This window comes from Colias philodice, chromosome 1 (genome assembly GCF_061535455.1).
Source record: "Colias philodice isolate Cphi_HAF_F1 chromosome 1, ilColPhil1 Martin Lab GWU primary, whole genome shotgun sequence".
NCBI classification, from domain to species: domain Eukaryota; kingdom Metazoa; phylum Arthropoda; class Insecta; order Lepidoptera; family Pieridae; genus Colias; species Colias philodice.
In genome coordinates, this window is record NC_143086.1 from 8,312,639 (window position 1) to 8,332,407 (window position 19,769).

The 19,769-nt window shown below is 33.1% G+C and overlaps 1 protein-coding gene across 2 annotated transcripts in view; it reads right to left on the reverse strand.

The window, feature by feature from the left end:
* Window positions 1-5,027: 5,027 nt before the first annotated feature.
* Glut1 (Glucose transporter 1) overlaps window positions 5,028-19,769 on the reverse strand; it is a 35,505-nt gene continuing 20,763 nt past the window's right edge. The window contains exons 3-17 of one of the 2 annotated variants that reach the window (XM_089714905.1): window positions 19,657-19,758; window positions 18,280-18,376; window positions 15,816-15,981; window positions 14,142-14,279; window positions 12,876-12,971; window positions 11,359-11,519; window positions 11,145-11,269; window positions 10,613-10,783; window positions 10,384-10,520; window positions 10,137-10,295; window positions 9,852-10,064; window positions 7,109-7,333; window positions 6,887-7,026; window positions 5,855-5,970; window positions 5,028-5,231 (exon numbers count right to left, since the gene is read on the reverse strand). In XM_089714905.1, the coding sequence (XP_089571031.1) occupies window positions 5,143-5,231; window positions 5,855-5,970; window positions 6,887-7,026; window positions 7,109-7,333; window positions 9,852-10,064; window positions 10,137-10,295; window positions 10,384-10,520; window positions 10,613-10,783; window positions 11,145-11,269; window positions 11,359-11,519; window positions 12,876-12,971; window positions 14,142-14,279; window positions 15,816-15,981; window positions 18,280-18,376; window positions 19,657-19,744 (2,121 nt within the window). In that variant the 5' untranslated portion in view covers window positions 19,745-19,758 and the 3' untranslated portion in view covers window positions 5,028-5,142. Of the gene's footprint in view, window positions 5,232-5,854; window positions 5,971-6,886; window positions 7,027-7,108; window positions 7,334-9,851; window positions 10,065-10,136; window positions 10,296-10,383; window positions 10,521-10,612; window positions 10,784-11,144; window positions 11,270-11,358; window positions 11,520-12,875; window positions 12,972-14,141; window positions 14,280-15,815; window positions 15,982-18,279; window positions 18,377-19,656; window positions 19,759-19,769 lie in introns of those variants that run through there. The other variant, XM_089714911.1, reaches the window with a different exon arrangement.

The window sequence follows — 19,769 nt, forward strand, 5'->3', positions numbered from 1 at the left end:
AAAGTGTTTTTTTTTTTATTTCACACATGTAGTTGAACCAAAAAATATTATTTAAAAATTGTATTATAGTGCCATCCTTTACTCGGAGAGGTTGAGCATTTCTATTTTTTTTTAAAGTTCATGTGACTGCACGATGCTCAGTCTCAGATGTTTGGAGCAATTTTCATCTGCAAAATCTCATTCCATTGCACCTTGTGTTATATTTAGGAATCTTTAACTTACTATACTAAAAAAAAACTCCAAGAAAGGATCGTGGGTTCCTTAATGATTGTGTAATTACGTGTTGTCTTAAGGAAAACCCACATAGGTCCCGTTCTTGTGAGATTTCTGGGAGAAAACCTATCCTATGTACTTTCTCAGGTCCTAAAATATCTGTACACCAAACATCCAAATCGGTTCAGTAGTATAGGTGTAGTACTAATATATTCTGTGGTATGGGCTATTAAGTAGGATTATATTTTGTAGACCAGTGCCGATAATTTTTGAAACAAAATAAAAATCACAGTAGGATGAAACCCATTAGAAAAGGAGGGGAATGTGATAAAAATTAAAGGAAAAATAAATTACAAACAATTCGAGTTCGGGAAGTGGGAGGGGGGGAGCTTTTAAGGCTAAAAAATGGTTTCTCTTGATATCCGACAAAACTACAAGTCCTATGGAAAAAAGTTCAATGGTAAAGTTGTAGGTAACCATTTTTAGCTTTAAAAGCTCCCCCCCCCCTCCCACTTCCCGAACTCGGATTGACTGTAATTTATTTTTCCTTTAATTTTTATCTGTGATTTTTATCATATTCTCCTCCTTTTCTAACGGGTTTCGTCCTACTGTGATTTTTTTTAGGTTTTTATCATTTTGGAAGGGATACACAAGTTTCAAGTGTACTTACTTACTCATAGCTGAATGATATGACACACCTTACACTACGTATTGAACGTTTTGATTAAAATTGCACAGTGCACTTTGTGTTGCCAGTATTCATGTGAGTAGAGGATTAATATAGGGGTGGATATACTATAGCATTTGCTCGAGCATTTCTATGTACCTAATGTAACATGCCTATGTTCGCCGCATGGTTTCGCGTAACATGGGCGTAGCAGTTTTTGTACCTTGTTCACTCTAGGTTGAAATGTTGATTGTGTGTAGATACTACATTTGCTTGATGAATTGTATTAAAAGTAAAAAGTAAAAGTGATATTGAAGATGGCGAAAAATTATGAATATTTACAAATCATTATAGGATCGTGTCACATCACACACATGCGTATCACCCTCGTTCGTAATTCTAGGTACCTACTCGGTAAAATGTTTCATCATCTTTTGTTGGTAATAAAAGCAGGTTATTTACAAAAACGTTGAACGTTATATAGCGGTTCCTTATAATTCCAAAAAAGGGCTGCTCAAAGTCTCTATCAGCATGCTAAAGCTCTTATAACCGTAACTAGCGCGTAGCTCTAAAGGAATAAGGGATTAGGTAAGGATTGACGGTACGTGCAGGCCCTTTCATAATGTTGTGTCATTATTAGTGCATTTCAAATAGTCACTAATAAAAAATAAGATAAACAAAATTTCAGAATTTGAAATGAAACACGTTTGTTTTATTTTTTAAGTTTTTATAACAAGTATTAGTTCCAATAAAATTTTACAAGTTCCTTTTGTACAAGTACGGGATAATCTCCGTGACGAAACTTAAAAAAATTCAGATAATCGTGGCAATAACTGTGGATAGTGCTTTAGAAGATTTTTTAGGGTTTAATTTTCTAGCGAATGGGGCTTGGCTCCCGTAAGATCTGTCAATCCGTGCATCCTGCGCCGTTACGCGACTGACTACAGCTTACTTCAGTAGGCAAAGTATAGCACGATGGCTACGAGCTTGGGTCTTTTAGAATTTTTTTATTCAAAATCACTCTAATCATAACAATAATTTTGGTAAATTGTAAAAATGTTTCAAATATAATCTAATTGACGTTTTGTTACAATCTCCAGTTAGGTACTTTCTATTTAATAAGTTTTCAGTCGCATTCATTAACATACCTTCTGTACTGGACTATATTTAAGTTTTAATTTTAAGAATTTATTTGTATGCCAGCACAATAAAGTGTTAATAAATAAAAAAATAAAACCTATTATAAGTTTTTTGATGACATGTATACCTACTTATTAGGTATAATATTATTGCGTAACAATTTGTTTTTTTTACATAGACTATTTTACCAAGATTAACGTGACTCACTTCCCATACCAAATCATTTTTGAATACTTTCTAGACTTATCCTCGGAGATATCTATAGACCATAGAAACATAAACATAATTAATTATTCTAGAAGATCCAAGCTAAACTATACCTATAAGTAAATTACTAATTCCAAAACAAAACCTTAAGGTGTTCCCGCTATCGTTTGGTATGTTTCAACGAGATCACTTAATTTAAGGTCTGATAGACAAGGTTCATTTTCATTCAAAAGCGTAACTTTAAACTAAATTTAATAAATAAATAAAATAACCTTAAAATACCCTTACATAATACGATATTGCGTAGGAACACTTTCTTTTCGTTACAAAATAACAGTAGGTAGGCAAAGTTTAGTTTTTCTACACATAATTCAATAACACTTATAAAATATTATAAATTTGTGCAAATCTGTAAATTATGGACATTTAGATGAATAATTTAGATATTTAAGTTATATTGTGCGTAAAAAGCAGATGGTTTAACTTTGTCATAAATCAGTTTGTGCGCTATGCAATGATATAGGTACCTAACATTAAAATAATATGATAATTTATGAAAAAAATATTTGCCTGCTTTAACCCAATGCATTTTTAGGATGGGCTATTATTGGACTCCATTCAAATAATAAATAACTATTAAGTATATTTTATAAATGCATCATACACATAAGATAGAAATATGAAGTATACATAAACATATTAGGAAGTAATTTTATAAAATAAATGCTAACGGACTATATACATTCCCTTTTTTACAGCTTTTAGTATTGAAATAATTATTTACATCGCAAATATCGATCAGTCATCGTAAGGACGCATGTCTAGTTACACATTTTAGGCCGTGTTACCTTTACCGATCACGACAGGCTAGCCAGCCTTCAAGTCTCTTGAATTGAGCAGTTAGGAGATACACGGATAGACAGACGTCGACTACAACCCTGTAGTAACTAGTGAACCCTAGCTAATAAATAATTAAACATTTTCGTCTTCTAGGGGCGTACTAGGTTTATAAGCTTTACATTCTTAAAAGTTTTCACAATTTGTATAACTTACCATACTCTATTTTCCTCAATCGAAATTAATACGATTTTTTATTATTACCTCTTAATACTACAACTTAAAAAATCTACTTGCACGTGGTAAGATAATTAAACAAATTAACATTAATAATTGCGCAAAATGTTGAACTCAACGATAGATACAGAACATAATATAAAAAATAATTTTTCTATGATCAATTCCCGCAACTGCTATAAGTAATATCTCCCGACCGGAATAATATTTTATTTATACTGTTAATACAATATTTATAATTATGTTCGCCATTTTAGATATGACATTAATTTACCATTAAGTATAACAATAATAATCATGAGCAAAAGAGAATAAAAACTTTCGTAAAATAATACATATCATTTATAAAAATCAACAATAAAATAGAGTCACAGCATGTAAATATCTTTGTTAGAACATTTCAGTGACAATCATTATAATATTTATCGTTTCTGTAAGCACTAGAGCATCGGTACTATTGGAGGCGAAATACGAGATACCTATTGGAAACTGTATTCTTGGTACTTTCCATGTACACAAATTATATTTATCAAGTATTTAATCAGTGCACTTCTGAGAAATGTTTATAAGTGATCTTTACCGACCTAAAACAGGTACTTAGCTTACATTTTGTCGGTAGCTAATTAAAATTTCGAGGCTTAGCTACACGCTGCAAGCCTTCGAAACTTATTGACTTTATATAGATCACTGACGGGAAATTTTAATTAACCAGCTCTAATAAATAGGTGTAGGTATATTATACTAAATAGCTATTTTTCAGGAAGAATATCAGTATTTTAACCCCGATGTGATATTATCATATTTATCTCGTATTTCTTTCTTAAATTACGGTAAAGTGACTTATAGATAAGTAGTAAACAGGATGAATTTAACATTAAAGTAAGTAAAAAAACAATAATTTGGGAAATCATACGGTTAAAAGTATTTGTTTTTTTAATTTAATTTAGTCCGATTTGCACTTGACATGTGATAATTGCAGAAATAAATGACATTATATTTCATATGTTATTTTTCAATTATTTTTATTATATCCTCCTATATATTCAAGAGTATGTACATTGTACATTCTGTTTACATTATAGTATTGAACGTACCGAAAATACTGTGGCTACAATACAGTACCGACACCAGTCCCTTGGCAGTAACCGGGATGCATGCTCTAGTAAGCACATGTACTCGTCGTACCCATTTTACATTATAATTTATTTATTTTTACTTTTCGAATTTCTTGGCATAATAATAATATGACATCTTACGCGTTGTTGCATACCCGAATATAAATTTTACAATCATCATTTTTATACAGTAACTATAGTCTCGTTGATAATCAGCTTTTTATTTAAATAAAACCTTTTATAATAATTCCAAAGCTTGTGTGATTTTCCAACCGCACTGTATCCAAAATCAACATTTTAAAATATCAGAAGATGATTTCGTAGATTGTAACCGTCTGAACACTTATCTTTTCAAACATCTTTCACCTATCTTTCTATCTTGTCAAAATTTTCAATTTTATCTAGTCTTCATTTATAGTAAAATTTCTTGAAGATCTAATTAAAATGGGTACAAGAAACCGATGGCACTTTACATGGTACCTAGGTATGCATTTCATAAATTATGTCATAAAATGACAGACTATAAAGAACTAGGTATGTTAACTTTACGCCGTGACTTATAGACTAGCTTCGTTTTATTAACCTAATCACATCAATTTAGAACATTTGTTGTGTGGTAGTGATAGAGGCACGGACCACCGCTTGCCGCTTGAGTCCATGAAACAAGAAGTTGGCGGCGGCCTTGATCGGCGCAACTAGAGGTGCACGCGCAGCGGTCTCCCATTGTCAGACGTTGCCGGTGGCAGGGAACCTCGGGGGCGGCAGCGGCGGGGGGGGCCGCCCCGCCTCCCCCCCAGCCGACGACTGCTCCGACACTGCAAACCGACACGCGCTATGAGCCTCCTGCCAGATTGTGTGCAGGTGAACCACCGAAGCACGGCCCAGCGCCCAGCACTAACATTTTCACTACTTTTTCAAACTAGTTCTAACCCCTTAATATCATATAGTTACTGAAAGGCTAAAGCTATGTTTTAAATCGTAATGTTCATGAATCTCAGATATTATATTCAAAATAGGTACTTAGTTTTCGAACCGAATACGACGGTTTTAATTTGTAAATTAGGTACAAAGAAGTAAACAACATGCATCGGTAAAACACAATCCTTATTCAAACATCCTCATGAAACATCGTTTGGCCTCATGTTATAATCAAATCCAAACAAAAGGGAACGAGGCAAATCTGTAAATAGTGAAAAGCATGAAGTGCACAGAATTATTCAAATATTGAATCGGTGCTTTAATGTATGATGTTGATGATTACGTAATTACCTAATTGCTGACAGGTAAAATTATATCAAAATGAATTTTATAGCGTCAACAATAGAAGTAAAAGTGGTCTGTATGGGGTACGATAGCTACGGTAGTACTGGAGTAGTTTTCAGTTCGCAGTAGACCAACTGGCGAAGTAAAGTATAGTTAGTCTATAAATGGTTCTCACGTGAATCATGTTTTTCGTCGACGGGGGCTGGTGGCGGAGGCGGCGGCAACTGTTGTTCCAATGCGTTCACGCAATTCATCATGCTTCCATAGAGCTGGCTGTCGCGGAAACTGTCCCTGTACACACACCCATCACGATCACACCCACGACGACCCATCCGCTAACTACTTTTTACGTATATCACACAAAAGATACTAAGTTGTATGGATCCGTCTTAAAATTGTTCTTGTTTTTTTCACAAGAAATCCTCAGTTCATTTATGTAATGTAATAAAATACCTACATTTTACTTTACTGTAAATTCTTTATATACGTAACATTTGTTTCAAATATATTGTGGTGTCTATTAAAACCCGACAATTAGATATATATTATAAGAAAGATATGTTATTTTAAAATAAAACTTATCCTTTCAAATAATAAATATTCATTATTCAAAATACAATGTATTTTGAAACGCGAAATAAATATACCTTTTATGTCTCTTTGAACGTATCTACCTAACTAAAATTTTTTTCTTATTTCTCATGTATTAAATATATTTGTTACTTATTTCACAATATGCTCCGTGTTTCATAATATTTTAATTTTATAGTTATCTATTTCATTTACAAAATAAATATTTATTTTCCAGCGAGTGACTCAAAAATCCATACAAATATAAATTTAGTAAATTACATGCACCTGTCTATTCTACATAGTTATAGGTATGCATGATTTGAATAATTATAAGTAAGTTAAGTCAGTAATCGATCGGAAATAAACAGCTCTTTATGATTTATGTTCCCCAGCTTCGGTCTATAAAACTGGGAAGGTAATGTCAAATTTAAAATACACATAATAATATTCACATTAGATGAACACCACACGTGCAACGCGTGCGCATGGGTATGGTTTCATGATGCCGTGCCGCATAAATTGGACATGAAGTGTAAAGACATCAATGTAGGTGATGTTGAGTGACGAACACAGGAGGTGCACGTTAAAAACTATTTAAAAAAATATAAATTAATCCAATCCTAACGACACTTACCTGCCGTTCGAATTCCGGAACAATGCCAAAATTTCCTCAAAGGTCTTATTTTTTGTTTCAGGAACTTTTTTATACGTAAATATCCAAAAAATTGCAAGGAATACACTAAAAGGCAGGAATGTATAGTTTTCCAGTAGAGCCTGTAAGTAAATGGTTCGAATGTGGGTTAAAATTATCTTACATCATAAAGTATAAAAATTCTCCAGATATATATTCCATCACCTTCATGCTGGGAAAGCCGATCCCAACCACGAAATTGGCCATCCAATTAACTAAAACGGCGATTGCCATCGCGCTCGGCCGTGGCCCTTGTGAGAAAAGTTCGGCAGTGATCAACCAGGGTATGGAGCCGGGGCCCACAGCGAAAAACACTACGAAGCTCAGCGTCGACACCACGGACAGGTAACTCATCCAGTCTATCATTTCCTGCACATAGCCGAAAAACTCCTATCAGGGGATAGCATGATAGTTCTTTCCTGTAACCGACCGGGGCCGAAAACGATACCTAAACGTAAATGTTACCACACACTTGTCTGTCTGTGTATGTCTGTTCTAAGTTCAATTATAGTTTGACTGATTTGATGCGGTGTTATCACAGAGTGCTAATAGAGCTGTGAAAAAAGGTAAAAAATGTTTTGAAGAAGCGAATTCCAGAAAGGATAAATATTGTGCTATTATTTAGCTGAGTGAAATAAACCCGTTTAATCTATTGGCTGTATTGCGTTTGCTATAGTGAGTGCTTTCTGCTTTTGAGCAGCTTTGTGTGGGAATCTATCCTCGAGAGTCGCGTGCGCAAGAGCCCTTCGTGATTTCATTTTATCTCTGATTAATTTTTGACATTGTTGTTTGTGTTGTGAACAAAAACGTGTTTGGTGCTTGCTGTATGAATGATGTACCTAACATTATTATTTGTCAAATGTTTTATATATACAACGCTTTCCTATAGAGAGTCCGGTTTCGGAAACAGGAAAGTCGCAGTAGGGGGGAGGGGGAAACTACTGCAAAGCAAAAGCAAATAAACATGTATATTGAAATGATAAACACATGGTATATTCGAACACAAGGATTAGTAAGAAAGTACAATGAACATAAGGATTAGTAAGAAGAAATAATAAATTTATGGATACTTTGAAGTTCTAAAACTATGTATTGAAAATAATTAAAAAGACTATCTCAATATGAGAGATTTAATAAGTAAAGGAAAAATAAGTTTTGATTAAAAAAGAGGAAGATATATGAATGGTAAGTCGGTTTTGATGGTATTGCAATAAAAAATAATTGATTTATTTAAATGGTAAAATAGATGAAAGCCATGTTCAAATAAGCGTGCTAAGCAGAAATTAGTCTACGGTGAAAAAGGAGTTGGATGTTTGACACTTTATTTAATAAATATTATGATTTTAAAATATATTTCAATAAAAGTGTCTAATAACCAATTCCGTCCTTAAACTAAATTATATAATAATATTATAGCATATTAGAGCCCCTGTCTGGGTTATTTTTTTAATTGTAATTTTAATTTTAATGTTATTTTGTCAATATTGTTATAGTTATATAAGTAAATTATTTTAATTAAAGTCACTTTTCACACCCAAACAGGTATCATATCAAATTCAGCCGATATCTAACATGCCCTGGCAACTAACAATTCATAAACGAATATACGGACGATATTTTCGTTTCATGCTCAAGAAAACATTGTATTTTATTTTGAAGTATGTGATTTTAGTGGTATCACATAGAAAAAAAAAATTTTGCTTTAAAGAGTCACAGTTAACTAAGCATTGTCTGTCTAACAAAATTTTGGATACCTATTTTTTTTTAATAAAGGTATATCTTCCGTAGTCGCTCAACTACTATGATTGAACCTCGACCCGAGCAAATAAACATTCCATCAAAAATTCTAGTTAAACCGAGAAGTGAGTGTTTTCATAACTCTTCAAATAAAGTTTTAATTGAACCTATGGAATAGGTTTCTAGTGGTTCGTCTGTGGGTTCGTCGATAGTTGACAGCTCATTTTGCTTATTCGGAAATAATCGACGTAACCTTTCTTAGTACTTATAGTAGGGGAGCCCATAATGCTAAATGTGGATTTACTCGAGCGTCACGGGAACCTATTAGAATTGGTAGATTAGACCATAGCGAGAAAAAAAGGTCCTATAATGTTTTCACTTTTAGCGGTGGGGAAGGGTTTTTTTATTTTTTTTTTTATTTAAAAAAGAAAAAAATTGGCTTGGAAATACTCAAGCGCGTTAGATATTAATATTTTACATGCTCCAGGACATCACTGTAATAAAATATACATTAATCTGAATATTTAAGTGGCGATTTAATTGCTATGAAGAAAGGGTAAAAAATTCGAGCTCAACCTTAGGGAATTATCTAGGGATTTTTCAAATTTTATCCTGAGCGCCTGAGCGCACCCACCAACCATAACTGCTCATATTGACTAGAGGTACTAATGAATAGCTAAGGTACCTTCCCTTATAGTAATCTGACGCGCTCGAGTAAATCCCAAAATCTCCTCTTGGGCTCCCCTACTATTATATCCGATATAAGTCAACACTCGTCAGGTGACGTTGCATGTTAGATATCTGCTACCTTCTAACTTAAATTAGTATAGGTTCAGATGTGACGGAAATTGCTCAGCATGTCCTAGATTCTGCTTTGTGAATAGGTTGCTATTTATAGATTCATAGCTTCTTTTATAAATTTATGGAGTTGGATTGACCTTCTGTCATATTGTATTTCTGTTATATCTGAACGCATAGTTTTATATTTGATTTTAAATCCAAAGGAAATTAATCCTCCTTTCTGCTAACTAGAATGCAAATGAACAGCAAGTAGGTCACGGATTTTATGAAGTCCTAAAATAAATTTCATTCCTTACATATATTCGTCCCAAAACCCATCGTTCGTTTGCACCCTAGTTAAAATTGGAAATTAAATCTGTATTAAACACACCTTTATGAGAAAAGAGATGGTGATGAAGATGGAGAAGATGAACATGCCACCAAGGCCATAAAGGTGAAGGGTTCGCCGTCCGGTGCGGTCCATGAGGGGCAAAGATACGAGAGTCATTCCAACCATAATAGCGCCGATTCCCATGGTAGCAAACTTCGCAGACTCCTCGGTAAGGCCCGATGAGGTGAACAGTGAGGTTGAATAGTAAAATACCTTAAATTGAATACATGATTTAACAATCTTGAATCACGAAAAGGTTAAAGCATTATAAAGCTTAAAGTATACCGCATTGATTCCGCTAAGCTGTTGTGATAGTTGCATCACAACACCGATAAGCAAGGGGGCACGGAGAGTTGGTGAACAAAGCAATTCCCTCATCGATATTGACGCCTCGGCTTGTTGGGCTCTTTCTTCAGCTCGCATTTCTTCAATGTCTTCTTCCACCTAATATCAACAATGGAAATCATGTTTCCTTCAAATCGCATTGGACATTATTAAAATTGTAGCAAATAATACAATTAAATTGACAAACCTGATTGCTAGCCCGTAATCTTCTCAAAGCTCTTCGCGCCTCCTCTTCCCATTGACGGGTTATTAGCAGATAGCGAGGTGATTCAGGACATGCGGGTAATAGGAGCAGTTGCAGTATTGCAGGACACACAGCAAGACCTATGAATTATATGTACCATTAAAAATAAAAGCAGAACCTACCAAATAGTAATGAAAAAATAATGTAAATTTTTGCGTAAAAATTGAGTTACCGAGTAAAATTGGCCACCCATCATCCGTGCCGAGAATTTGTTCGATGCCAAGAACTTGCGATAGGAGTAATCCTACTGTGACCGCTAGCTGGTTTACTGTACCCAGTCCACCACGAAGATTCAAGGGTGCAATTTCAGATATGTACATTGGCACTAATGACGTATTCAGTCCTGGAATTTTCTCTTAGTTAGAATGCTATCAAGTCCGGTAAACTTTAACAGTTCGCTACACATTCTTTTTTAAAACTAAATAACATTGAAGAAGGTTGAAGATTTCCAACTATCAGCAACGGTTCTTTTAAAGCGACAAGAATACTAATTATTATTGAAAGGTTCAAGTTGCAACTTGAGTAGAATGTGGTTTAAAATCAAATCAATATAATGGAAACAATGTGTTCCATTGTGGTGCCATAGAGGGTGTCACGTAACATTTTGTACCAATTAGTATTGCGGTATGAGTTCATTTAGGTAACAGTGGATGAATGAAATATCATGGATAGGTATATAAAACTACAAAAATGTGAGTAATTACCGCAATTGACACCGATGATGAATCTACCAAAGAAGAGCATTTCATAACAATGTGATATTTTTGTGAATCCCATGAGACTTGCACCGCTGATACCCAGAATATTATTGAGCAACAATCCACCTTTCCTGTTTATAAAAACGTATTAGTCTCGTGTCCATTTCAATTAGTAATATCAATTTCAGTCACAGCTTATTCAACCAGCATAAAACTATACCTTCCGAAACGGTTCGCTATCATTCCACCTGAAAATCCACCGAGCATGCCACCAATTGCAAAAATGCTCACTGCGATGGAGTACAGTCTGTTGACGGCGTCTTCGTGGATGTCCTTTCCATAGCGGTCCTTGTACACGTCCTTCATAAAGTTCTCGATATTCTGTAGGTACGTGATTATAAACTAGGTCATATGACTTTTATTTGCATGACATTTGATAACTATGTCAGTCGCAAAATATGCAAACAATTTTGATTCAAGTAAAGTTGTGCCCTATTACGGTGCAATTTTGTCTACGAAATTCAATTTCATTTTAATAAAATTGCTCGAGTATCCGCTGTTGAAAAATCATACAACATAATATCGTTTCAATAACTAGATATCGTCCGAACAATAAGAATACCTGTTTGAAACTTGCTTCTTTTCTAAGTTATTCATATAATTACAGTCAAATTTAGTTTATAAAATATGGTAAATTCGAATTATAAGAAGACTACAATCAGAAGTACATGGATTATATTTGCTAAAAAAAAATAAACTTATAAATACTTAATAAATAATAAGGCACGCTCTCGATGGATGTCAAATTGTTATAATAATAAACAGAATGCGATTTGCACACTGTAGTTAAGAAAAGCAGAACCAGTATGTACTGGTTTTGCTTAATTTAACAATTTTAGCAATATGAAAATATTGCTAAAATTGTTAATAACAATAAAAATATTTGAGTATTTAAAATTCCCCCGTAGTATAGCAATATAATATACTGTAGCGATGTTTCAACTTTCAATAAGTTATTGTATCGTTTATGAAAATATCGTTCACTGAATTCCTTTGTTTTACGATAATTACATTTAATAAAATTTTAACGAGAATATGCAGCGAGTGTACGTTGAGTATAAATACCATGCACGTATTGTTTCATCTTATAATCTACCATTTTACATTTTACCTTATTTAATAATCATACATTGTGAGTGTAAGCGTTTTTTAATTAAAACTTGATAATTTTCCCGGAATTAATTACCTTAACCGGAATTAATTACCGTAACCTATACATGTTCGAAAATATGAAATTTTGAATGAATACCGGAAATCAGTAATAAGGAACTTTATTAAATATCGATTTAACGTCAAGATTGTGCCATGGCGTTGCAAACTATTTTAATTATTATCCTTTGTGTTCTTATTATCAAAGTGAAGTCCCGTAACCTCCCGTGTGGAAGGGGTCACATGCAGTAAGTACAGACTGTACTTACTGTACAGTGAAACGTGTATACTGTACTGTACAGTATACACGTTTCACTGGTCGATTTTCTTTATGGATTTCTGGTTTGTTGGAGGACTGGTCAGCCTTCTGTGTCGTGCCAAAACTCGACATTTGTTTTTGTCAGTCGCCACTGGATAGCGAAACCCAGCACCTTTCCGTTCCACGCCAATGCGTAACCGCTATACCAAATATTAAATAATTCTGTGGAAAAAAGTGATAAAATAAAATAAATATTAGAAATTTCTCACTCTGCCAGGAGCGTTGATGACGCCAGTGTTGTAACCAAATTGCAGCATTCCGAGCACTGCGGCTAAGATGGCGTAGGACAGGAAGAATGTTAGCCCCTACGACAAAATTTACATTAATTACCTACTTGATGATGGAAGTTTCGATGTGCAGGAAGACCGAAGTAGAAGTATTATTAGTAAGTAATTATACCAGCTAAGACAAAAGAAACTGAATAAAGAACATAAACTAAAACTAACTATTCATCGATACTTCGCTGCTCACTTATGGTATGGCAATTGAATTAGATTCAGTTTCTTGTTAGGTTGAAATGTATTTTTTCGCAGGTACCATCGTAGTTATCAAATCAATTCGGTCTGGAGGATCTCGTTAAAAGTACCTAAAGCTCTTGTATCTGACAACAAAATTCCTTAATAAAGAACTTCAGAACCTGAAATGATCAGAATAGCTCGATAGTCTCGCTTACGCAAAGAGTTGAAAACATCGCTGAGAGCAAGTTGAACAAGTAACGTACAACAGAGGAACTAAATTTAACTAGTGCTCGTTATAATTTTAGTATTTTCTTTTATTATAAGGTTATATAAGATACCTGTAACTATTGGTGTTTGCTGTTTGCATCGATGTTAAGATGTAAAATTGTATTTAGATTTAAAATATAGAATACAGTATCGTAAAGCCTTAAATTGAGTTAGGGTTACCATTGCTACGGGGACCTTATAAGTAAATCAGAGACTTGAAGCTAGTGACTAATTGAGTTAATGACTACTACTAAGCACTTTTATATTCTTTCACGAGATACTAACGAAGTTACCATTCAACCTTATTTCCAGGGCGGATGCGATAAAGTTGAAAAAATCCATTTCGCTCAAAATAGACAATAAAAATACCGAAGATAGCTTCCTAAATGATTTGAAAATGGATTTCTTATGTTAGTACCTATACATTAGCAGTAGTAGCAGGTAGAGTAGTTAATAGTAGTCTTATATGATTATAACTTTATTCTCTTCGACATAGTTATACTTAATTACGATTACGTAAATAGAATACCATCAATCAATAAATCATATTTGTAATGTGAAAAGTTAACAATGAACCATCAATGAACTGTTATAAGTTGCGGTTTATATAAAATCTACTATTGATAAATAATGGAAGTTGTATTTAAAAAGCTGCATATAAATTGTGGGCTTCCGTGTATAAGTTGGAAAAAAGTAAACTCTGTTGTTATCGAATATTAAAAAAAAGGATAAAAAAATGAAATATCGTACTTGTTCCAGCAGTCTAAGCTTCCGCCTCTGTGTATGTTCTTCAAGCCTGTCCACATATTCGCGCAACTCTTCTATTTCTTCCTTCACCTGTTGTACAGTGTCTAACTCTTGCTTGATGGCAACCATGTCTCGTTTCACCTTAACATTTCATAATATAATTGTAATAACTATTATCTCAACAAAAACTTTCAATTGTAGATTATTATTATTAGGTACCAACAGCTTGAAGAAATAAAAATTATTGAAGATTATTATGCTTTTTGCATCATTTTTCATTACAAAGCAACAAAGACATTTTATTTATATTCTTAACCTATTATGAAATGAAAATAGACGGAATATCGAGCTCAATTCTCGATATTTCTCGTGCATTTTAATCTTTTAATCCAAGATTGCAGAGAGCAATAGCTCTATTCTCATTTTATGTTGGAAGTATTGTAGGTTTTATCAAATGTATTTCCAGTGAAATGTTATTTCAGTTTGCATAATTTATTCGCAGAAATGTATCTTTCAACCTTCTTCATTCAAGATATATTTAGAGTTTACATTCTTATAAAGCTTTTGTAAACTGATATTTATATCGGGTAATATTTAAACGAGTGACTGTTAAGTTTTAGGAAGGTTTTAGGTGACAAATATGATTAATTGGGTTTATAGAATTACTAAGTGAGCGACTGATTGTAAGTCATGAAAATCAATAGAACAGCGACTTAAAAACATTCATTAAAATACTTATTTAAGTATGAGCAGGTTCATAATCACTTCATAATATTTTGAGCGACCTAATATTTGTTTGAGTGACAACGTTAGGTCCTGCATATTTTTTCATTATTTGGCAAATGATTTATTTATACTGAGCGGCAATTTATCTTATGTAAATTAAATGTTTCGAATAGAAAAACCACTTGGTAAAATACTATGATGAGCAGCAACTTTCATTGAAAAATTTCTTATTTAGGAGTAGGCAATTAAACGAAACAATGTATCCCAAAAAAATAAAGCAATATTCATTTACAGTTCAAGCAAATGAACAAAAAACGAAATGAAATAAGACGCTTCAGTCATCTTAAAACAAATAATCTTCTTCTAGGAACATCAAACAATCTGTAGTTTTTGTAACGAAGCGTATTAAAATAAAAAATATAAGAACCTCAAAAAAGAATTTAGTAACCAATAATCATTAACAATGCAGCTTATGAAAAACTTTTAGTCTTCTCTATCTTAATATTTAAGTTGCTCTCTCTGTATTTCTCGCCGCTCACCTTGTAATTTAGTCCCACAGTTTGTATTTTAATATCTCAAATGGATTTATCACAACCCACTTGTAGTACGCTCAATTTAACATTTTTAGTTAACAGGTTTAACAGTAGTTACTGCCTGGCTTTAAAATAACCTATTTCTGAACCTCAATATTCAGTTACTAGAAATGTGACTTATTTAGGTACACGGGTGTCCCTAACGTAACCTATAGTTCTAAACCACAATGTGTTATTGTCACTATGTCGCTTCAGAATTCAGATACATGCATGTCCATAACGTAACCTATTTCTAAGCCACAATGTGTTACTGTCACTAGGTTACTTCACGTAACATTTGTATGAGTTAACGGACACTACACGGGTGTCTGGAACGTAATACAAGAAGCTATGCGTGGATCGTTATGTCATTCCTTACCTCAGACACTTCGCTTTGACATGATTCAACGCTCTTGGTGAGTTCTTGTAGTTGCGTTCTGATCTCACAGAGTGCGACCGTGGTCTCGAGTTGCCGGTCGCCCCGCTGTAGCTCGTCCAGCTTTGCGGACAGATTCATACTCATCACGCTCACCTGTCTCTGAAGGCTAAACAATATTGACTAATTACTAAGTATCGTGTTTACGCCGTGTGCAGTTGGCACATTTTGATGCGTAAAGGGATGTTTGTTATCATTTTAAGATACAGTTCCTTTCTATTTCGAATGATTGCTTATTTGTTAGGATCATTAGCATGTCGTAAACAAATAGCTTAGTCTTATATAAAAACTGTATAGGAAAATTTGATAAATTATACCTACACACTACACAGAAGGTACACATAGTTTATGCGTTTACCTCAAATTCTACAAAAATTATATTGTTTCACATGTATTAATTAATGTAGATAATTTTGGAGATCTGTTTAAAGTATTTAATCGACGTGTTAAATATTAGGTATTATTTCCATAAAAGTGTCGATATCGATCGATAATAGTTACTACGAAACCTACGTGGCGTGTATAGAATAGAAACCAAATGGCAAAAAAATTTCTATGTTTTAAATTATTAAATGTAAATTACATTTTTTACATTAATTAATGATAATCAATGAAAATTTTGTCCCATCCAATTTTCGTTTAAGTAATCATAACTTGGAATTAGTTGAGTAAGGTGTTAATTGTATTTTAATATTATAAATTAGTACCTACTAATGAAATAAAAATAAAATATGTCATAATATACAAAGCCAGTAAAAAGTTTATATTGTTATTATATGGATAAGGATTGATAAGGATTGATTTAATAAGGATATAAGGAACCTAACATTTGCATAATTTATTGCTCGAGTTTAAGATGAAAGTTTCATAATTCAAAATGTGTTTAGGAATTAACATACCTACAGGATAAAAATAATTGAAAATAGGTATTAATACAAAAATGTTTATACTTTCGTCAAGATTAATGTTAATAAATACAGCAACATTATTTAAAGGAAAGCTATTCTTATATTGTACCAAAATACTCTTAGTTACACGTTGAAATAAAAAACGAGGAATTTGAATTAAAATACTAACAAGAGCATCGTCGGATACGAGATGTACTTCGATAGAAATCAGAAGCAAGCTAATATATTTTAATATTTTTTTAACTTACGAATATGATACATACGAAATTTGATTTTAGAGGTTATCTATGTCTCATAAAGCTATTTGTGCGTATACATTATTTTCTAAATGTCGATTTTTTATCTTTTTTCTTTGATGTCATGTGAAAAGCTTTTCCCTTATTTATCTACTACCTGTAACTTTTTGTACATAAAAAATTGTATACCTACTTTAACAGCCGCTTTAGAAATATAAATTCTTAATACCTACTTGCTTAATATCTTTCTCTCAATTCATCTGTGTTATTAATACTTATGTACATGCCACGATGATTATTATATTTCAATTGATTTTGAACAATATCTCACACGTAGATAAATTTTTGAATTATAAATATAATTAGTTTGCTCATTCTCTGCTTATTTCCTGCATTTTTTAATAGGATAGTTGAAAATTGGTAAAAAATAAAAATATCTTCTGTATCGAATCAACATAGGTACCTTTTACAAAAATAATGTACCTACTCATTCTTAATGTTTATTTAAAAACATGGATATCCTCCTACGTTAAATGACTAAAAAGTATGTGTATCATAAAGACATTTTTCGCGCAACTCACTTGAAGACAAATTAGTTCTAGTGTGGTTCTAGAGTCTCTAGTCTCTAGTCCTTTATTTAATTTATGTCAGCTATGAGAGTATGTTGCATGAATCGAGCCATAACAATGTTCGTAAATTAGTCAAAGGAAAACACGCTGAATAGTTGAATGTTCTGTAGATATAGTACGTTCAAAGGATATTCCTAAAGGTACCTAATAGGTAATAGGTCTAAAGGTATTAGGTATTGACGTTATAATAATATCTAGGTGTATTCGTAAACTAAGTACCTTAACTATATATATATTTATAGATAATATACACAACACCATCACACACATGCAAGCGACCCTACATTCAGAGATCAATTAAACAATACTGATAAAACGGGGATCAAGGTGTAAGCGAAAACGCTGTGCTCGACTCGGTGTCAAAGCAAGACAGGTCATGGCCATTGTATCTAATGTACGAAAGTACGGTGAACTGTCGTTCGATGTCATGAAGAGAGGTAAAGTGGATGATGGTTGAGACGCCGCGAATTGCATCAGTTCAATATCTGTAATATAAGATACTTCGGATGCCAAGCCAAGGTGAAAAATGTATAGAAACATCGACACACAGATTTTCATGAATTGACAATGCAATGAAGCCAGTTATAAAGGCGGAAAGCTAATGTTTTCGACATTTTTCTAGGGTGACACGTACCTAAGTAGAAGTTCCCTGAGTGTCGCCTCGTCCTCCTCCGTCGGCGCATATCGTGTCAGCTTGCCGCCGGCCTCGCGGCCCACATGTTCCGGTACCACTGTATCAAAAGCCTCGTTTATTCTACTATATGCTGTCGAAAGCTCCACCTATGCGCCATTACAATCCGATGGTAATCTACCCCGCCACATCGCTTATCTCGACATGGACACGGTTAATAATTTAGTCGTATCGACTATTTTATAAAACAGTCGAAGAGTATATGTTCGGGTATTCTCTATCAAGTAAAGAGATCCTAATCGCCGTTTAAAATAACAAAATAATATATATCCTAGAATACATTCGACGAACCTTCATATTTTTTACTTAATTTTTATATAGTCTATGAATATTATACGAACTCAGAAGGATATTATTATTCAAATTCTGTAGAATATGTATTTATTTTTAATTATGTACATATCACTTCCATTTTCAACATAAAGTCCCTACGAAACATAAAATCGAACAAACGTAATCACCGTACTGCCAATTAGCGCCAATGGCCACGACGAAAATAAAATTTAAAAAAACGCGTACATAAACAATTTTGGTGATATTAAATTCCAATAAGGAATAAGTTCAATGATTCCAATAACTTCATGGGTATAGGCAGGATACCTAGGCTGGCTTAAATACTGAATGAGACATTATGAGTAAAATAAACACGGATTCTTTCGAAGCTTTAATAACAAAAAATACACATTGTATTCTATAATGTAACCTGTAATTCAGTTGCAGTAAGCACTTATCTTTCAATCAACATAAGCGAAGCATGATGACCATTCTTACCAACGTTCCCAACAATTAATTGCACAAAGTGTAAAACAAAAGTAAAATAAAAAGGCAACTAAAATTTAAAAAATAAACATAAAATATTACATGCACCACCATATGGAGTATGCACATCAATAATAAAATATAATGTTGTTTATATGATTTATACAGAAAATGTACCTATTATTAATTAAAATCAGAACTCACAATTATTATTAATCACCAAATACGTACGTCGTAGTGTTCGGAGATATTTATTTGTGGTGGAAATAGGTAAGGTAGGTAATATTAATTATGTGTTATACAATAATTCATTTATTTATTTTAACAGTGATTCATTTATTTGCATTCAAATGAATAGTGTGTGTTTTGACATTTATCATTATTCAGTATCACGTAACGGTCATTTAAAGAAAAATTGTGTGCTTTCAAGCCTATTAGAAGATCTCCAAAGTTTCTCTGTTAGTGGATTTGGTTTTATCGAAAAAAAAACTATTTATCTTTATATTTATATAAGTACTTTTGAATTTCGCTTACAAATTGTTAATGAATTACATAAATTACCTGAAATTTGGTCTACTGGTGAGTAAAGCGGGGGTTCCTCCCCCCCTGCCTGTTGGTGCTCAAGCAGACGATGACACGACTGTCTCATGAGCGCTCCCGGCACTGCCAGACAA